The sequence below is a fragment of the Rhinolophus ferrumequinum genome, chromosome 20 (genome assembly GCF_004115265.2).
Source record: "Rhinolophus ferrumequinum isolate MPI-CBG mRhiFer1 chromosome 20, mRhiFer1_v1.p, whole genome shotgun sequence".
Classification (NCBI taxonomy): domain Eukaryota; kingdom Metazoa; phylum Chordata; class Mammalia; order Chiroptera; family Rhinolophidae; genus Rhinolophus; species Rhinolophus ferrumequinum.
Window position 1 is genome coordinate 43,722,676 of NC_046303.1, and position 13,687 is coordinate 43,736,362.

The window sequence follows — 13,687 nt, forward strand, 5'->3', positions numbered from 1 at the left end:
GTTTCTTAATTGATGCTGTATTTGTCCACAATGCTGGTATAATTCTGGAAAAATTCTTTTACAAACTTCTTTTTTTTGTTATTTTCAAGGTAGATAATTTATTTAAATAAATTGATCATAATTACTTTCTCTTCATTTAAAAACTCATAGTATTATAATATTATTTAAGGAAATGTAATTGATAGAGATGACATATTCTTTTCTCCGTCTCAATTTTTCCAAAGTTATTTTCCCCAATATTTCCGTTCTGATTGAACAAAATACAACACTAAATACACCTGCAGTGACAAATATTGGAGTTCCTGTTGGGCCCATTGTCTTTCTTCTCACATTCTTATAACTCTGCAGTTTTCCATATAGCAAAATTGAAAAAAAAAAAACATATATTTGAAGAAGTGAAATAGTCTCCAAATATGTCACCTGTGTAGGGTGATGCTACCATTTCTAATGTCCACTTCTATTGTTAGAGGGCTTAAAATAAAAACTACTAAGAACAGTTTTATAATCTTGTTGGATAACTTTTCTTTTAAAGTAATTCACAGCCTGGAGAAAAATAGCAAATTGTCTAAAACCAAGATGTTATGCAAAGCTCATTGATTTGCTATTGCCATTCTCCCAAACAAGTAATGCTCAATGATGCAAAATAATATAGCCAGTTGTCTTATGAAAACAGATGAGGTGACATTTTAATGTGATTTTTATTTTATTCTCAAATGTTTCATTCTTGGACATAGCAACATTTATTAAATGAGATGGTTATGCTCAATCGGTCAGTTTGTATTTGAATGTATTAATAAAATGTGATTAAGTTAACAAACTGCTGTGGTTGATTTTGTTCTCATCAACTTTGCTGCCAAATTGTACTCTGTGGTATATACCACACTAGCATAAAGAGAAGTATGCTGGTGGTTTACCCAAAAGGAAGAATCTACATCATCACTAGGCAATGAATATTATTTCCCATAGCTTCACCACTCTGATTTCCTCAATATCATAGAAAGTGGACAGATGTTTCAGATAACTGCAGAAATTAGATAACATTTAGACATGCTTGAGACAGAACACTTTTCTGTGAAGTAGAATTAAATTTAAGTGTAATTACAGCTTTCATCACAACTTGAGAAAATATTGCAAATCAGGAAGAACTATTTCATTGTGGAAAAAATGACATATAATACAGAGGACACAATGTTATTTTTGAAGTATGAGTTTAAAGACCTAATTTCATTCATTGAGATTCCATTAGGCACTCTTCTAGGTGCTTCAAATACATCAGTGAAAAAAACCAGAAGAGACTTCTGCCTTGTGGAATTTACCTTGCATTGACACAAGATGCATAGGAAATTAATATATATATATATATATATATATATATATATATATATATATATGAACAATTTGTAAGTTTGTAGAATAAGAGAAGTGCAAGGAAAAAATGTAGAGTAGGGGAAGGAGGATAAAGTAGATGACGGGGGGTAAAAAATTTAAATAGGGTAGTCAGGAGAATCAAAAAAATTTAAATGATTCAGTATATATTTTGACATAATGTGAAGAAAATTCTGAGATTCAGGGTTACCAAACTCATGTTACTTCTGCTTACATAAAATCATACTAGTTTTGGTAAAACAAGTCAGTTGTCTGCCATACTGGCAAGAGATATTTCTAAGTCTATTCGTTTTCTTGAATTTGGAAATTTCCTGGGATATTTTAAAGTTGGCTTACTTGTGCTGTTTTGAAAACTATCCAAAACTAACAGGCGCACTGAAACTTTGCAAATGTCCTGTGACCCAATTTCTGGAACTGCCAGTAATATATCAAGTTTTTGCTGTTCTTAATGATACAAAAATTAGTATGAGGACACTAAATTACTCATTGGTATTTTAGATCAGGCCCTTGGTCAACATCGTATTTCAATATCATATTTTTATTGTTAAATGATAGTTGTAACCTGAGGACACATTCTAAAAAATATGATTTTGTATTAATTATAAAATACTGAGTTTTCCTCAGTATTTTAGATTTATTGGTGATTCTATCTAAAAGTTTTGTAAACAAATTTGTACTATCAAGCTTTACCAACTTTCGGTGTGACTCACTGCTTTTCTGTTGTCAGTAAAGCTAGAATTTTCAAACTTCAAGAAGTTGCCTGAATTTGCTTTCACCAACCCATCCGTCACATGGCTGTGACATATAAATAAGCAAAAACTAAAAAGTATGTTTTTATACTCTATCCATATCCTACATATGGTACCAATTTTAACCAAATTCTCTCATTTTCACTCTCACGAGTAATACTCAGTTTTAGTCTCTTTTCATATGGCAGTCATCTTTATACTATCAATAATTTAAACATCCTTATATAAATCCTCTGGAATCCCATTGCATGCATCCTATTGTTTAAAATACAACTGATCTGTAGGCTGCTTAGGTTTGCTTACTGTTAATCAGCAACCTTCTTTTGTATAAATAGAAGAGAAAATGCCTCTGTAGCAACATAAACATGATGATGAAGACAAAGCCCATCCTTCAATCAGAATAGGCTTTGGATAGCTCTGAGAATAAAAAGTTATAGACTAGTTTTTGATGTGTGTGTGTGTGTGTGTTTGTGTGTGTTGCTATTTAATCAAATCTGATATATGCATAGACATCAGGGAGAAGGAGAGTGCTCTAAAGACAATAAAGTTGGGACCCTCTCCTTGGGTTGCAAACCCAGGAGATAACCTTTCCAAAATATGTTCAAATATAATAGGATTTTTTTTCCTGATGGTATATAATTCTTGCTTTAAAATATAAACTCTACCTCGAGGCCAACCTACATCTGGATCTATTAACAATATAGAGGGGTTTTATGTTCTTCTGCTACCCTGGAAAGTAGACACCTAATACCTTTTAAGACTTGACAGAGATTATTACTCTTCTTCTTTAGATAGGAGAGGTGTCTGTTAAAGATTTACCCATGAGAAAGTGATACCCACATGTTTTAATATCTATATGAAATTGGTGTGTTGATAACATTCCCATTTTTCTTGTTCAGGAGCAGGAGAATCTGGAAAAAGTACTATCGTCAAACAAATGAAGTAAGTACATACTATTTTAAATGTTTAATATCTGATGTCTCTCTATCTATTTGACCCTTCTTGAAATAAATACTTTTGGGAAATCTGATTGATAGTCTAAATCAGAGGTGGTAGCAGAGCTATCACAATTCCTGTGCAAACATTCTTCCCATCTTTTAGCAGAAAGCATAACAGATGAATGTTATTACAATTTCCACTTTTCTTTTAAAATTTGTCTCTTAGCAAGATGGATATTAAAAATAATTATGTCTTAAATATATTAACCTGCCTATAATATAGGGCTTTAATATTCTGGTCATAAGTCATAAACATTTTAAAATGTGTCAATGATCCTTTTGAATTTAGAAGGAAATAATGTTTTTAAACTAAATAGTATTTTGCCTACCTGGGAATAAAATGCATATTTAAATTTATTACTGTCCTAGATTTAAGTTTATTTTTGCATTTAATTTCTCTGCGTTTTTCTCTTTATAATGACATAAGAAGACCTGACTTTCTTAATGAAGAGATAATGAACATAAAAGTGCCACAATTTAAGAAAGCAACGTCTAAGGGAATAAAATGGCAATTGATAAGTGGAAGTGAATAAGTGAAACCTTATGGTTGTCACTGCTGGAGAATTTTCAAGGACAGTTGTTGCCATAGGAGAAGAAAATCATTTTGAGCTTATTTTAAATTATACGTTCAAGGAACATGTTATATGAGGGAATGATCTTAGTCAATGATGAAATTGTCTACTTATAATCTAAACCACTACTTTTTTCTTCTTTCTGGGTAATAACGTCATGTGATTTTCATATCAACCAATATTTAAGCCTTACTCTTGAATTCTGTCACGTATATCTGTAACTAAATGTTTGACCTTTTCTCCTGTCTTTGAAGAGCAGAACTCCTTTCTCCTGATCACGGATCTTACTGGTTTCGGGTGCTCAGCTCCATCCTGGCACCCGAGCCGTCTCTCATTGCCTTGTCACATGACCACTGTGAGCGCCTGTTCTTTTCCTTCAAGTTATAATCATGCTTGAATCCCTCTTATCCTTTTTATCTCTTCATTCTTGATGAGGTTAAATGCAGTAAGAAAAGAAATGAATATTTCTCATTACTACTTGTAAAATCATGTTATAGCAAACTTATAGAAATATGTTTTGCAATATACACAGTAAGGAGAGAAAATAATTGTTGATCTTGTAAATGAATTTCTGAGATTTTTTTAATGATAAATAATTTAAATTTGAAAAAGTATAAAACTAATATAATATAAATGTGAAAATATATGCACAGAGATTTATATCCGTCTTATTTAAAATAATGAAATACAAGATAGAATAAAATACCCTAAATTAAAATAAAACACAAGCAAATTAAGGAATTATCTACCTTTCAGTTGCAATATTTTGCATTCATTACAAGTTATATGTATACAAGAAAGTTTTAATGAAAGGAAATACATATGTTAACTGAAAAAACCAAGATACAAAATTGCATAAACATCTTTATGACAAAATAAATAATGTTTTTCAAATGGAAGAATATATACCAAAGTTCACAGAAATTTACTATCAATAGTGAAATTTAAAGTTACATTGCACCTTAGTTTTGAATATTGTTGGGCTTTTCACATTTTCTACAATGAGCAAGTATGACTTCTATTATTAAAAAAAAATTGGCCTCCTGGTTCTGCCCCATCTCTTATTCCTTTTTTCAGAGTCTGTAAAGAACAGTCAACACCAGGTCTCTTCAAACTTCCATTTTGCATTACTCTTTCCATTTCCATCACTCTTGCCTCTAGCAGGTCACAGAAATTGCCCTTATAAACATCAATTGTAATCTCCTAATTGCCATTTCTTATGAAGTGTTCATTGGGCTTTTCCCTCTTAACACTTTAGCCTGGCTTCTAGGATGACGCTCCCATTTCACCTCCTAACTCTGCTTTACTCCCTGATTCTTTGACTACATCTTAAATATTGGCATCACTAATGTACTAGTGTTCTTCTCTGTTTACACCTTCATCAAATGAAAACTGCTGGAGTCCAATGATTTTTACTATCACCTTCAAAGGACCATCCAGAGTATTTCTTTCAAACTCACACTTTGTGTACACTAGGGAAGCAGATACATCTACCTCTGTATTTTATGGCTAGGTCCAGATCAGAATAAACAACATTAAATTTATCTTCCCATCTGGCCTCTATTTCCCTAAGTGAATTACAGCAGTGTCAGCCTCTAAAGCAATAAATCTAGGTATAGTTATGCTAACACTCACCATCTCACCAAGTTATGGCACATGTATACAAATTATGTCTCTAAATATGTCATTTATCCTTATTGTCACTCACTGTCATAGTTCAAAACCTCAGCATTTCTGACCTGGGTTAATGCAGTATCTTCTATCTCCCTTCTCTTCCTTCCACTGCATTCTTCACACCAACTGTTCTCTTTAAAAAATGAATGTATCTCTTTCCTGAATTGAACTCTTACACTATCAATATCAAACTCATTGCCATGGTACATAATACATTTCAGAATTCCGCTCTTGCTTATCTCATCAACCTAATGTCCCCCATAATTTCCCCCTTCCGATTTTCCACTTCAGAAATGCTGAATTTATGTAGTTCTACGGACTAGTATACTATGGAAAACAGCACAGCTTAGTGGCTAAGATCAGGGGCTCTAAAATCAGAATGCATTTGTTACCCAGCTGTACCACTCACTAACTGAATAAGTTAGGGGTAGTGCTTTAGGCATCCATGCCTGCATTTCCTACCTGTAAAATGTAGGTGATAATTTTATCTCCTTTAAAGAGCTTATTGAAAAAAAAAAAAAAAAAAAGAGAATATTAGACAAATAAAGTAGTTAAAACAGTGTGTGGCACATATTAAAAGCTTGATCATTGTGAGCATTATATTTGGTCATACTGATTCTTCTGCCTAAAATGTTTCCCTTCCTTTTGACTCATTAGAAATAACTTTTATCCTTGTAAAATAACTGATCGTCACTGCTCCCAGGCAGTCTCCGCTGACCCCTGATACCTGCTCCCAATAGAGTTTATCACTTTTTCTTTTCTAGTTCATTGTACCACATGCAGATGTTATTGCTATGCATTATCACACTGCTCAGAAATCCTATAATCCAGGGCTCTCCAATTGAACTTTCTGCGACGATAAGAAGGTTATATATCTGCACTCTCCACTATGGTAGCTCCTGGCTACATGTGTCTATTAAGCACTTGAAATCTGGCTAACATGATGGAGATACTGAATTTTTAATTTTACTTAATTCAAAGTACTGTGCCCGGTGGCTATTGTATTGGACTGTGGAGCTCTGGTCTGTATGTTTTTGAAGAGGAGGGACTTGTTCATTCATTTGTTTCATTCTCTTCAGTGCATCATAATGCAATATGTTATCGAAAATGCCCAGTGAAAACTCATTAATTTGAACAGAGCTACGAATCAGTTTGCACGTAGAGAGCTCTACCTCACTGAAATATATTTATGCAGCCCCTAGAGAAACAATGTTTCTTAAAGTTCCACTACAACTGGGTTTTTTAAAGTCTGCTTTTGTCATTTTGCTTTGTGATAGATGTTTCCTTATCCTATGGTGAAAGAACAGGGATCAGAACTTGTTTCAGGAACAAAACCTAAATGCCCCCCAAGTTTATTTGTAGCTGCCATTTTAATTTCATAATTAGAACAAATTTGCAATTTTAACAAAGAACTGGGATTTCTTTAATATACTTATTCCTGATCTATCCATAGAGATATTTTACTGCATTTTTTATCTACAGCCATGGTCTATTTAGTTTAAGTTACTTAATTGTTTAATGCAGCAAGACAAACATGGCCATATTCGTAATATAAATACAGCAATTATTAGCAATAAATATTAAAAATAAAGAACAGATATAGGTACTATCATTACTCCTTTCACTGCAGAATTCTTGTAGTTGAAGGTTTTAATAACTTGGGAGTTCCTGTGTTCCTTTTCCCTTTCTGCTAAAGCCTCTGTGTGTGTGAATATAACCCAAATCCTTAGTAACGTGAGTGACGTCCACAATGATGCCTAATGAACACAAATCACTTCCAAAACAATAAGGAAAAAACAGCACAAAGGAACAAAAACACATCATGCACTTAAGATACCATAAAGTAATTAGCATACATAAATTATTTTGCTTTTAATAGGCAAATCTATTTTAATCTATTATTCCAAAACTATTAGTAAACTTTTGAGTTCTGACTGAATGAGTGGAAGGAAAAGAAGAGTTCAGCCAACTAAAATATCTGGGCGTTTCAGCTTTGAGCACTCAGTGGCTCACGTACAGATGGGAAAGTGACTGCGACTAGTTACCTTCATTTTGAAAAGATGTCTTTGTTAACTCTATAAATAGAAAACAGACACTCCTATTTTCCAGAATGTTATAAGTGAGAGGAAAAGACATGAATGTTAAGTTAAATTACTTCACTTCCTCTGAACATCATCGTGTAAACACAACACCGACTTGCAGAACTATGCATGAAACTTTGTCGTGGAAATCTGGAAATATTTCTCTTGAAAAGAAATAGCTTTCTAAGTAAAATGCTCACTACTTACCATTTTTAATAGTGGTTTATCTAGAGAAAATGCTAAGTCCTCTTTATACTTAACACGAGAAGCTCAGAAAGAAAATATTGTATTAAACCCCAACGATAATAAAAATCCAAAAGCCATAAAATTGTTCAGATTTAACATATACGTATGGACAAAAGTCTTCCTTTTTAAACAAAATATATACTATAATTTTATTTAAGCAACTTATTTTTGATGTGTTTTAATATTACAAAGAAATCAATTATTCAACTCACAAAGTTTTTTGTGTTTAAATTATAGGATCATCCATAAGAATGGTTACAGTGAGCAAGAATGCATGGAGTTCAAAGCAGTAATTTACAGTAATACACTGCAATCCATCCTAACTATTGTGAAAGCCATGACTACCCTTGGGATTGATTATGTAAATCCCAGTAGTACAGTAAGTATACAAATAATCACAGTTTTAGGTCCTACAATGGAGTTTGAGCCATAAAACAGTAGGACTTAATAAATTAGAACTAATTTATACCAAAATTTAAGAATATTAAATACGAATTTTGGAAACATTAATTCTGTTTAGTATAAGATTTCTTATTTTCCTTTAAATGAAACTTTTCTTTTTGACTGTGTGCTATAATCTTATTGAACATTAACTATTCCTAGGAGTCAACCTAAAATCAAATAATACACTGTATTAGAGAAAAATATTGCTTATGTTTGCTAAATACAAAAGAGTTTATTCCATAAAATCAAACTGCAGTATGTCTCCATTTATTTTCTTAGTTTAATTATCAGTCATTTCATGGAGACTTTTTTTTTAATAAAAACACTACAATTATTTTTTTCAATGATAATTACAAAGACTATGTGGCACAGGGAAATGATTATTTTATATGTTAATTTTTTAAAAAAGAATGCAAAATTGTATGATTAAAGAAAATTTTTCTATAATAAATATACTCAAGTAGTCATAGTTTTGTTTATAATGTAGCATCTAAATAGTTTCATTTTTCTTCTATTTTATATTTTGTAATATAATTATTTTATGTTAAAATACATTTAAAATCCATTTGCGTTAAAACAATTTATGTACAAATATATTTTAAAAATCCTAGGTTCTTAGGGAAAGCCACAGTAGGATAATAAAACCATTTTAGCTGACAAATGAAACATATAGTATTATCCAAAGAACAATAGTTAACCTCACCCAAAAAAGGAGTAATTGTGTACAATTAATAGGAAGAACTCACCCATTTCTGTATTCCCCACCAGGAACAGCTGGTTGCAGCTGGAGGTCAATTGAACTGTACACAATGTAATTCTTAGAAACCTTGTGATACTAACAATAAAAATAGAGAAGAACAGTAGAATAAGTATAGAGAAAAAGTGACATTTGTACTTGCCTCTTCTTCACTTTACCAGTAGTTTAGACCACATAAATGACATTGGAAGATATTAGGATGAAAAGAAAAATCTCTCTTTCATGCTGCTAATATTTTTCTTTCTTTTCCTTTTTATCTTAAAGTATAGTTGGCATACAATATTATATGAGTTTCAGGTGTTAAACATAGTTATTCAACATTTATATACCTTATGAAGTAATCACTGCAATTTATCTAGTAACCATCAGTCACCATGCAAAGTTATTACGATACTATTAATTATATTCCCTATTCTGTACATTACATCCCCATGATTTATTTGTTTCATAATTCGAAGTTTGTACCCCTTATTTCCCTTCACCTTTTTCACCCATCCACCATAGGAATGAAATCATAACTTATTTGTCTCCCTCTGGCTGACTTATTTTACTAAGCATAATTTAATAAGCATAATAGTTCTATCCATGTTGTCACAAATCACAAGATTTCATTATCTTTTATGGCTGAGAGATATTCTATTGTGTGTGTGTGATATAGATAGATGTAGATAGATATAGATATAGATATAGAAAGGTAGATAATAAATTCTTTATCCAGTCATCTATCCATGGACATTTAGATTGCTTCCATATCTTGGCTGTTGTGAATAATGCTGTAATGAACAAAAGGATGCACATATATTTTTGAATTACTGTTTTTATTTTCTCCTGATAGTTACCCAGAAGTGGAATTGCTGCATCGTATGTTAGTTCTATTTTTAGTTTTTTGAGGACCCTCATGCTGCTAATTTTAAAGGAAATGGTAAATCCCATTTGGTTCCACCACTTTCTGACAAAAAGCATGGAAATATCCGTAGGGCAAATAGTTTGTAAAGAAGAGTCAGGATTTTGTCTAGGATCTCCTTCCATTTTTAGCTTTCCCCACAATTTGGCTCCAGTAAGTCATCTACTTCTCTAGGTTACAGTTTTCCTCTCACATGTAAAAGGGGAACTTGTAGAAATTGAACTCCATATCTTTTCATTCTTTATCATTCTATGACTTAGTGATCATTTATTTAAGGGTAGTTCATTTATCACCGTACCGTGGCTTTTCCTAAGAATCTAGGATTTTAAACTGGCCCTTAAAAGACAACCTGGTATAACCCTTTTACATAAAGATCTGAAAAATAAAGACCAAAGAGAATTAACAATTTGTCCTCCCTTAAATTGATGGAGTTAAGAGTAAAACCCATTTCTCCTGGCTTCCATTAGAGTACTTCTCCCTATGCAAGTTATTTTGTAAAAATACTTCTAAGAATTGGGAATATTTATTGTATAGTCTTTCTTCTAACTTGTAATAGTTCCTGAAACAGATATTCCTTCTACATTCATTTGAGAACGACTTAACTTTGTAATTTGCATGTATATTAATATTCCATATATTTGCATCATTGACATTGGAAATCACAACCTTGCCTCTTGCTACTAATTTAAATATAGTGTGTGCCTCATACAGCTCAGTGTTTGCAAATATGTGATGCAAACTTATTTGCAACAACTGAAGACCCAAAATCCATTGGTTAAAGGTCTTAATGATCTAGCCATTCAGGTAAAGGTAATAGACTCTGTACTTTGCTGCCATTACACTGGCTAAAAAATAAAAATAAATGTTATTTATTCATACTGTACATTACATGGAATAAACAGAGTAATTTAAGCAGCACTAAGCAATTGGTACAACTTCTCAGGATTACCTATGTCTTCAAGTATCAAACATCACCATTATTAGGTACTACACAGCTCATATTTTTATTTAAATTAACATCAATGATAGCAGTTTCAATCACAGTCTTTAGTATCTGACTTTAAGATTAATACATTGTATATCTGGCTTAAATTGTGTATTCAATTGCTGAACATTTTACCATGTGTGACAATCAGAGTTCTGACTTCCTATGGTTTTCTATTTATCTTTTAATTTGTTTCTTTATACCAGGTTATATATTCTTACATAACCATTTGTACATTATCACACAGACTGCCATTCAGAGAGAAAGAGTCTTGAAAGGAAATTTGCATAATGTTTTTGGTCACTGGTTCTGTAAGTTTAGAGAAGTTACTTAATGTCGAAATTTCAGTTTATTCATTCACAAAATGTTAGTTTTCCTTATTGAGTTACAATGACTGTTACAGAACAAAACAGAAACATAAGAAATCCATTTAAATACAAAATATTGCAGAATGTAAGCTCCCAGTAAATATTAGGTATTACTACTTTTCAGTAATTACCTTGCATGTAGGCTCATTAAAATGTATGTATTGACGTCAGCACATGTATTATCATTTGAACACAAAATTTTTCATTAAACTATTATTCATATGGCAGAAATCTGTCTGGACAATGAGGATATACTGAGAAATCAGCAATAAATGAGATGGAAATAGTATTTGCCCTCAAGAGAGGAAAAACTGATATTGAACAAGCAAATACAAAGCATCAGCTATCTCAAAGGGGCATCATAGCTGAATGTGGAGGTAGATCCTCTTCATTCGTAGAAAGAATTACTGAGAAAGGGCATACTATCACTAGTGGGAATGGAGGGGAACTGCTTAGAGTCATTTCGGAAATGTTAAGTTTGTGTAAGTTCTGTGAGATCTCCATAGATGTTAAATCACTGAAAATATGCATTTGAAGGTCAAAAGAGCTATTTTGGGGAGAGATCTAAATCTCGGTGTTATTGGCATACACTGCAGCATATAATTTACACTAAAAAGTGGATGAGATGGCAGAGAACAAGTGCTTAGATTGAGAAGAGAATTAGGGAGACTAGAGACTTATGTAACAGTTTTGAAAAACTCCAAATATTCTGATCATTACAGAGAAACAGACAACCTTGGAATAGTAAGAGGATAACCAGGAGAGTTGTAGAATCACAAAATTCAAGAGAGGTATTCTAAAGAGAGGTTAAATATGTTGAAAGATCTTAAGAGGTTAAGAATGAAGTATATTTAAAAGAATCTATTGGATTTAATAATGTACAGATCATTGGGAATATAATGTTAGAGGTTTCTAAGAGTTTTGGACACAGAATGCGTTGAGAAATGAGAAGGGGATATATAGGAATAGTTTAAAATCAACTTATGGAACTATAGCCGAAGAGCAGGAGAGAGATGGGGTCTGCAGTGGAAAGGGAGCAGGTTCTTAATTATTTTTGTTTAATACTTGATAGACTAATTTCATGACTATAGAGCTTGTAAAGAAAGTAAAGCTGAAGAAACAAAAAGGGGGAATAATAAAGGCATTTAGTAAATTTCTATTTATCCTTTCTGAATATTATTATATTCTATTTTAGGACATCTAAAACATCCACTAGACCAACATAAAAGAATGCTGAAAGTTATAACACTTTTATCACACAATTTGGGTGTTTTGTGACCATCTTTGATATAACACCCTACAAAGTGAACTCTACAACGTAAACCAAAGAACACTGATTCCTCAAGCTGTTCTATGGTAAAATTTCTGTGATCAAATAACTCTGGGATACATACATATTATTACAAATTCTTGGAAATTTGCAAACAATATTAGCATTCAAAGGCTCTGAAAATCTGTCACACCAAACAAGTCATTTCTAAACTCGCAGTTCCCCCAGTTACTAGGTTATGATATTCTTTCCTTCCTTTTACATACGTTTTCTGCAATCTTTGGAAATATGACTCTAGGGTTCAGAATGAGTTTCATGAGGTTCTAGGACCACTTGAGGTCTGTAATACTGATGAGGAAGTTCTGGCTAATATGTACAGGAAATACATATATTTTGCTTTCTAAGAAACATAGTTACAGAACTATGAAACTTTGAGTGAGTCATTTTACAACTACCATAATTCTCAAGTTTTTCCAAATAAATCATAAAGAAATAAAATTTCTACAGGATGCCATTCAAACCTCTTTGGAGCTATTTGAAAAATGTGGGAAATTATTGGAGATCCCTTAAAGCTTTTCTAGAACACATGGTCTGAGCTAATTAGCATATTTATTTTATCGATTCATTCATTCAACAGTATTTCAGGGACACGTACTATGTATTAGGTTCTGTTCTCAGTCTTAAATTAAGGATGTAGAAATGAACAAAATAAATAAAATCTCTGCCTTCATGTGCTTACAGTCTAATGTAAAATATATGAAATAAAGAAATATGCACTACATAAGTAGTAGTAAATACCATGAAGAAAAATCAAGAAGGGTAAGGGGCTCCAGAAAGAATGGAAGAATGGGTGGCCCTGGATGGCACCCTTGAGGGGATGGTATTTGGGAAGAGACCTGAATGAAGTGAGCAACAGGAAAGACACAAAGGGAACAGACATTCAAATTCTCTGAAATTGGGGGCTTGGTGAGTTCAATGAACAGAAAGAACTCCAGTGCCTCTTGAGAAAAGGGACATGGGGTAGATGGGAAGAGAGAGAGAGACAGAGAGAGAGAGAGAGATAAGGATGAAAAGGAATACATGAGTCAAAACACATAGAGTCTTGTGAACAATAGTAAGGAATTTGGGTTTTATTTTGAGTTTGATGGAAAATTACTGGAGTTTTTAAAATATGGGAGTAAGAAAAGCAGTAAGAGTTCAGTTTTCAAGCAATTTGGCTGTTACCGGGTATGTAGGAGACAACTTCTCATAGC

The 13,687-nt window shown here is 32.4% G+C and overlaps 1 protein-coding gene and 1 long non-coding RNA gene across 2 annotated transcripts in view; one reads left to right on the forward strand and one right to left on the reverse strand.

The window, feature by feature from the left end:
• The window catches only part of LOC117012186 (uncharacterized), a 147,816-nt gene that overhangs the window by 37,913 nt on the left and 96,216 nt on the right, over window positions 1-13,687 (reverse strand). Inside the window, exon 4 of the long non-coding RNA XR_004421144.1 lies at window positions 8,897-8,985. This is a non-coding gene — a long non-coding RNA (uncharacterized LOC117012186). The remainder of the gene's footprint in view (window positions 1-8,896; window positions 8,986-13,687) is intronic.
• Window positions 1-13,687, forward strand: part of GNAT3 (G protein subunit alpha transducin 3) — a 46,931-nt gene that overhangs the window by 6,861 nt on the left and 26,383 nt on the right. Inside the window, exons 2-3 of the mRNA XM_033088186.1 lie at window positions 3,035-3,077; window positions 7,944-8,085. Of these exons, the coding sequence (XP_032944077.1) occupies window positions 3,035-3,077; window positions 7,944-8,085 (185 nt within the window). The remainder of the gene's footprint in view (window positions 1-3,034; window positions 3,078-7,943; window positions 8,086-13,687) is intronic.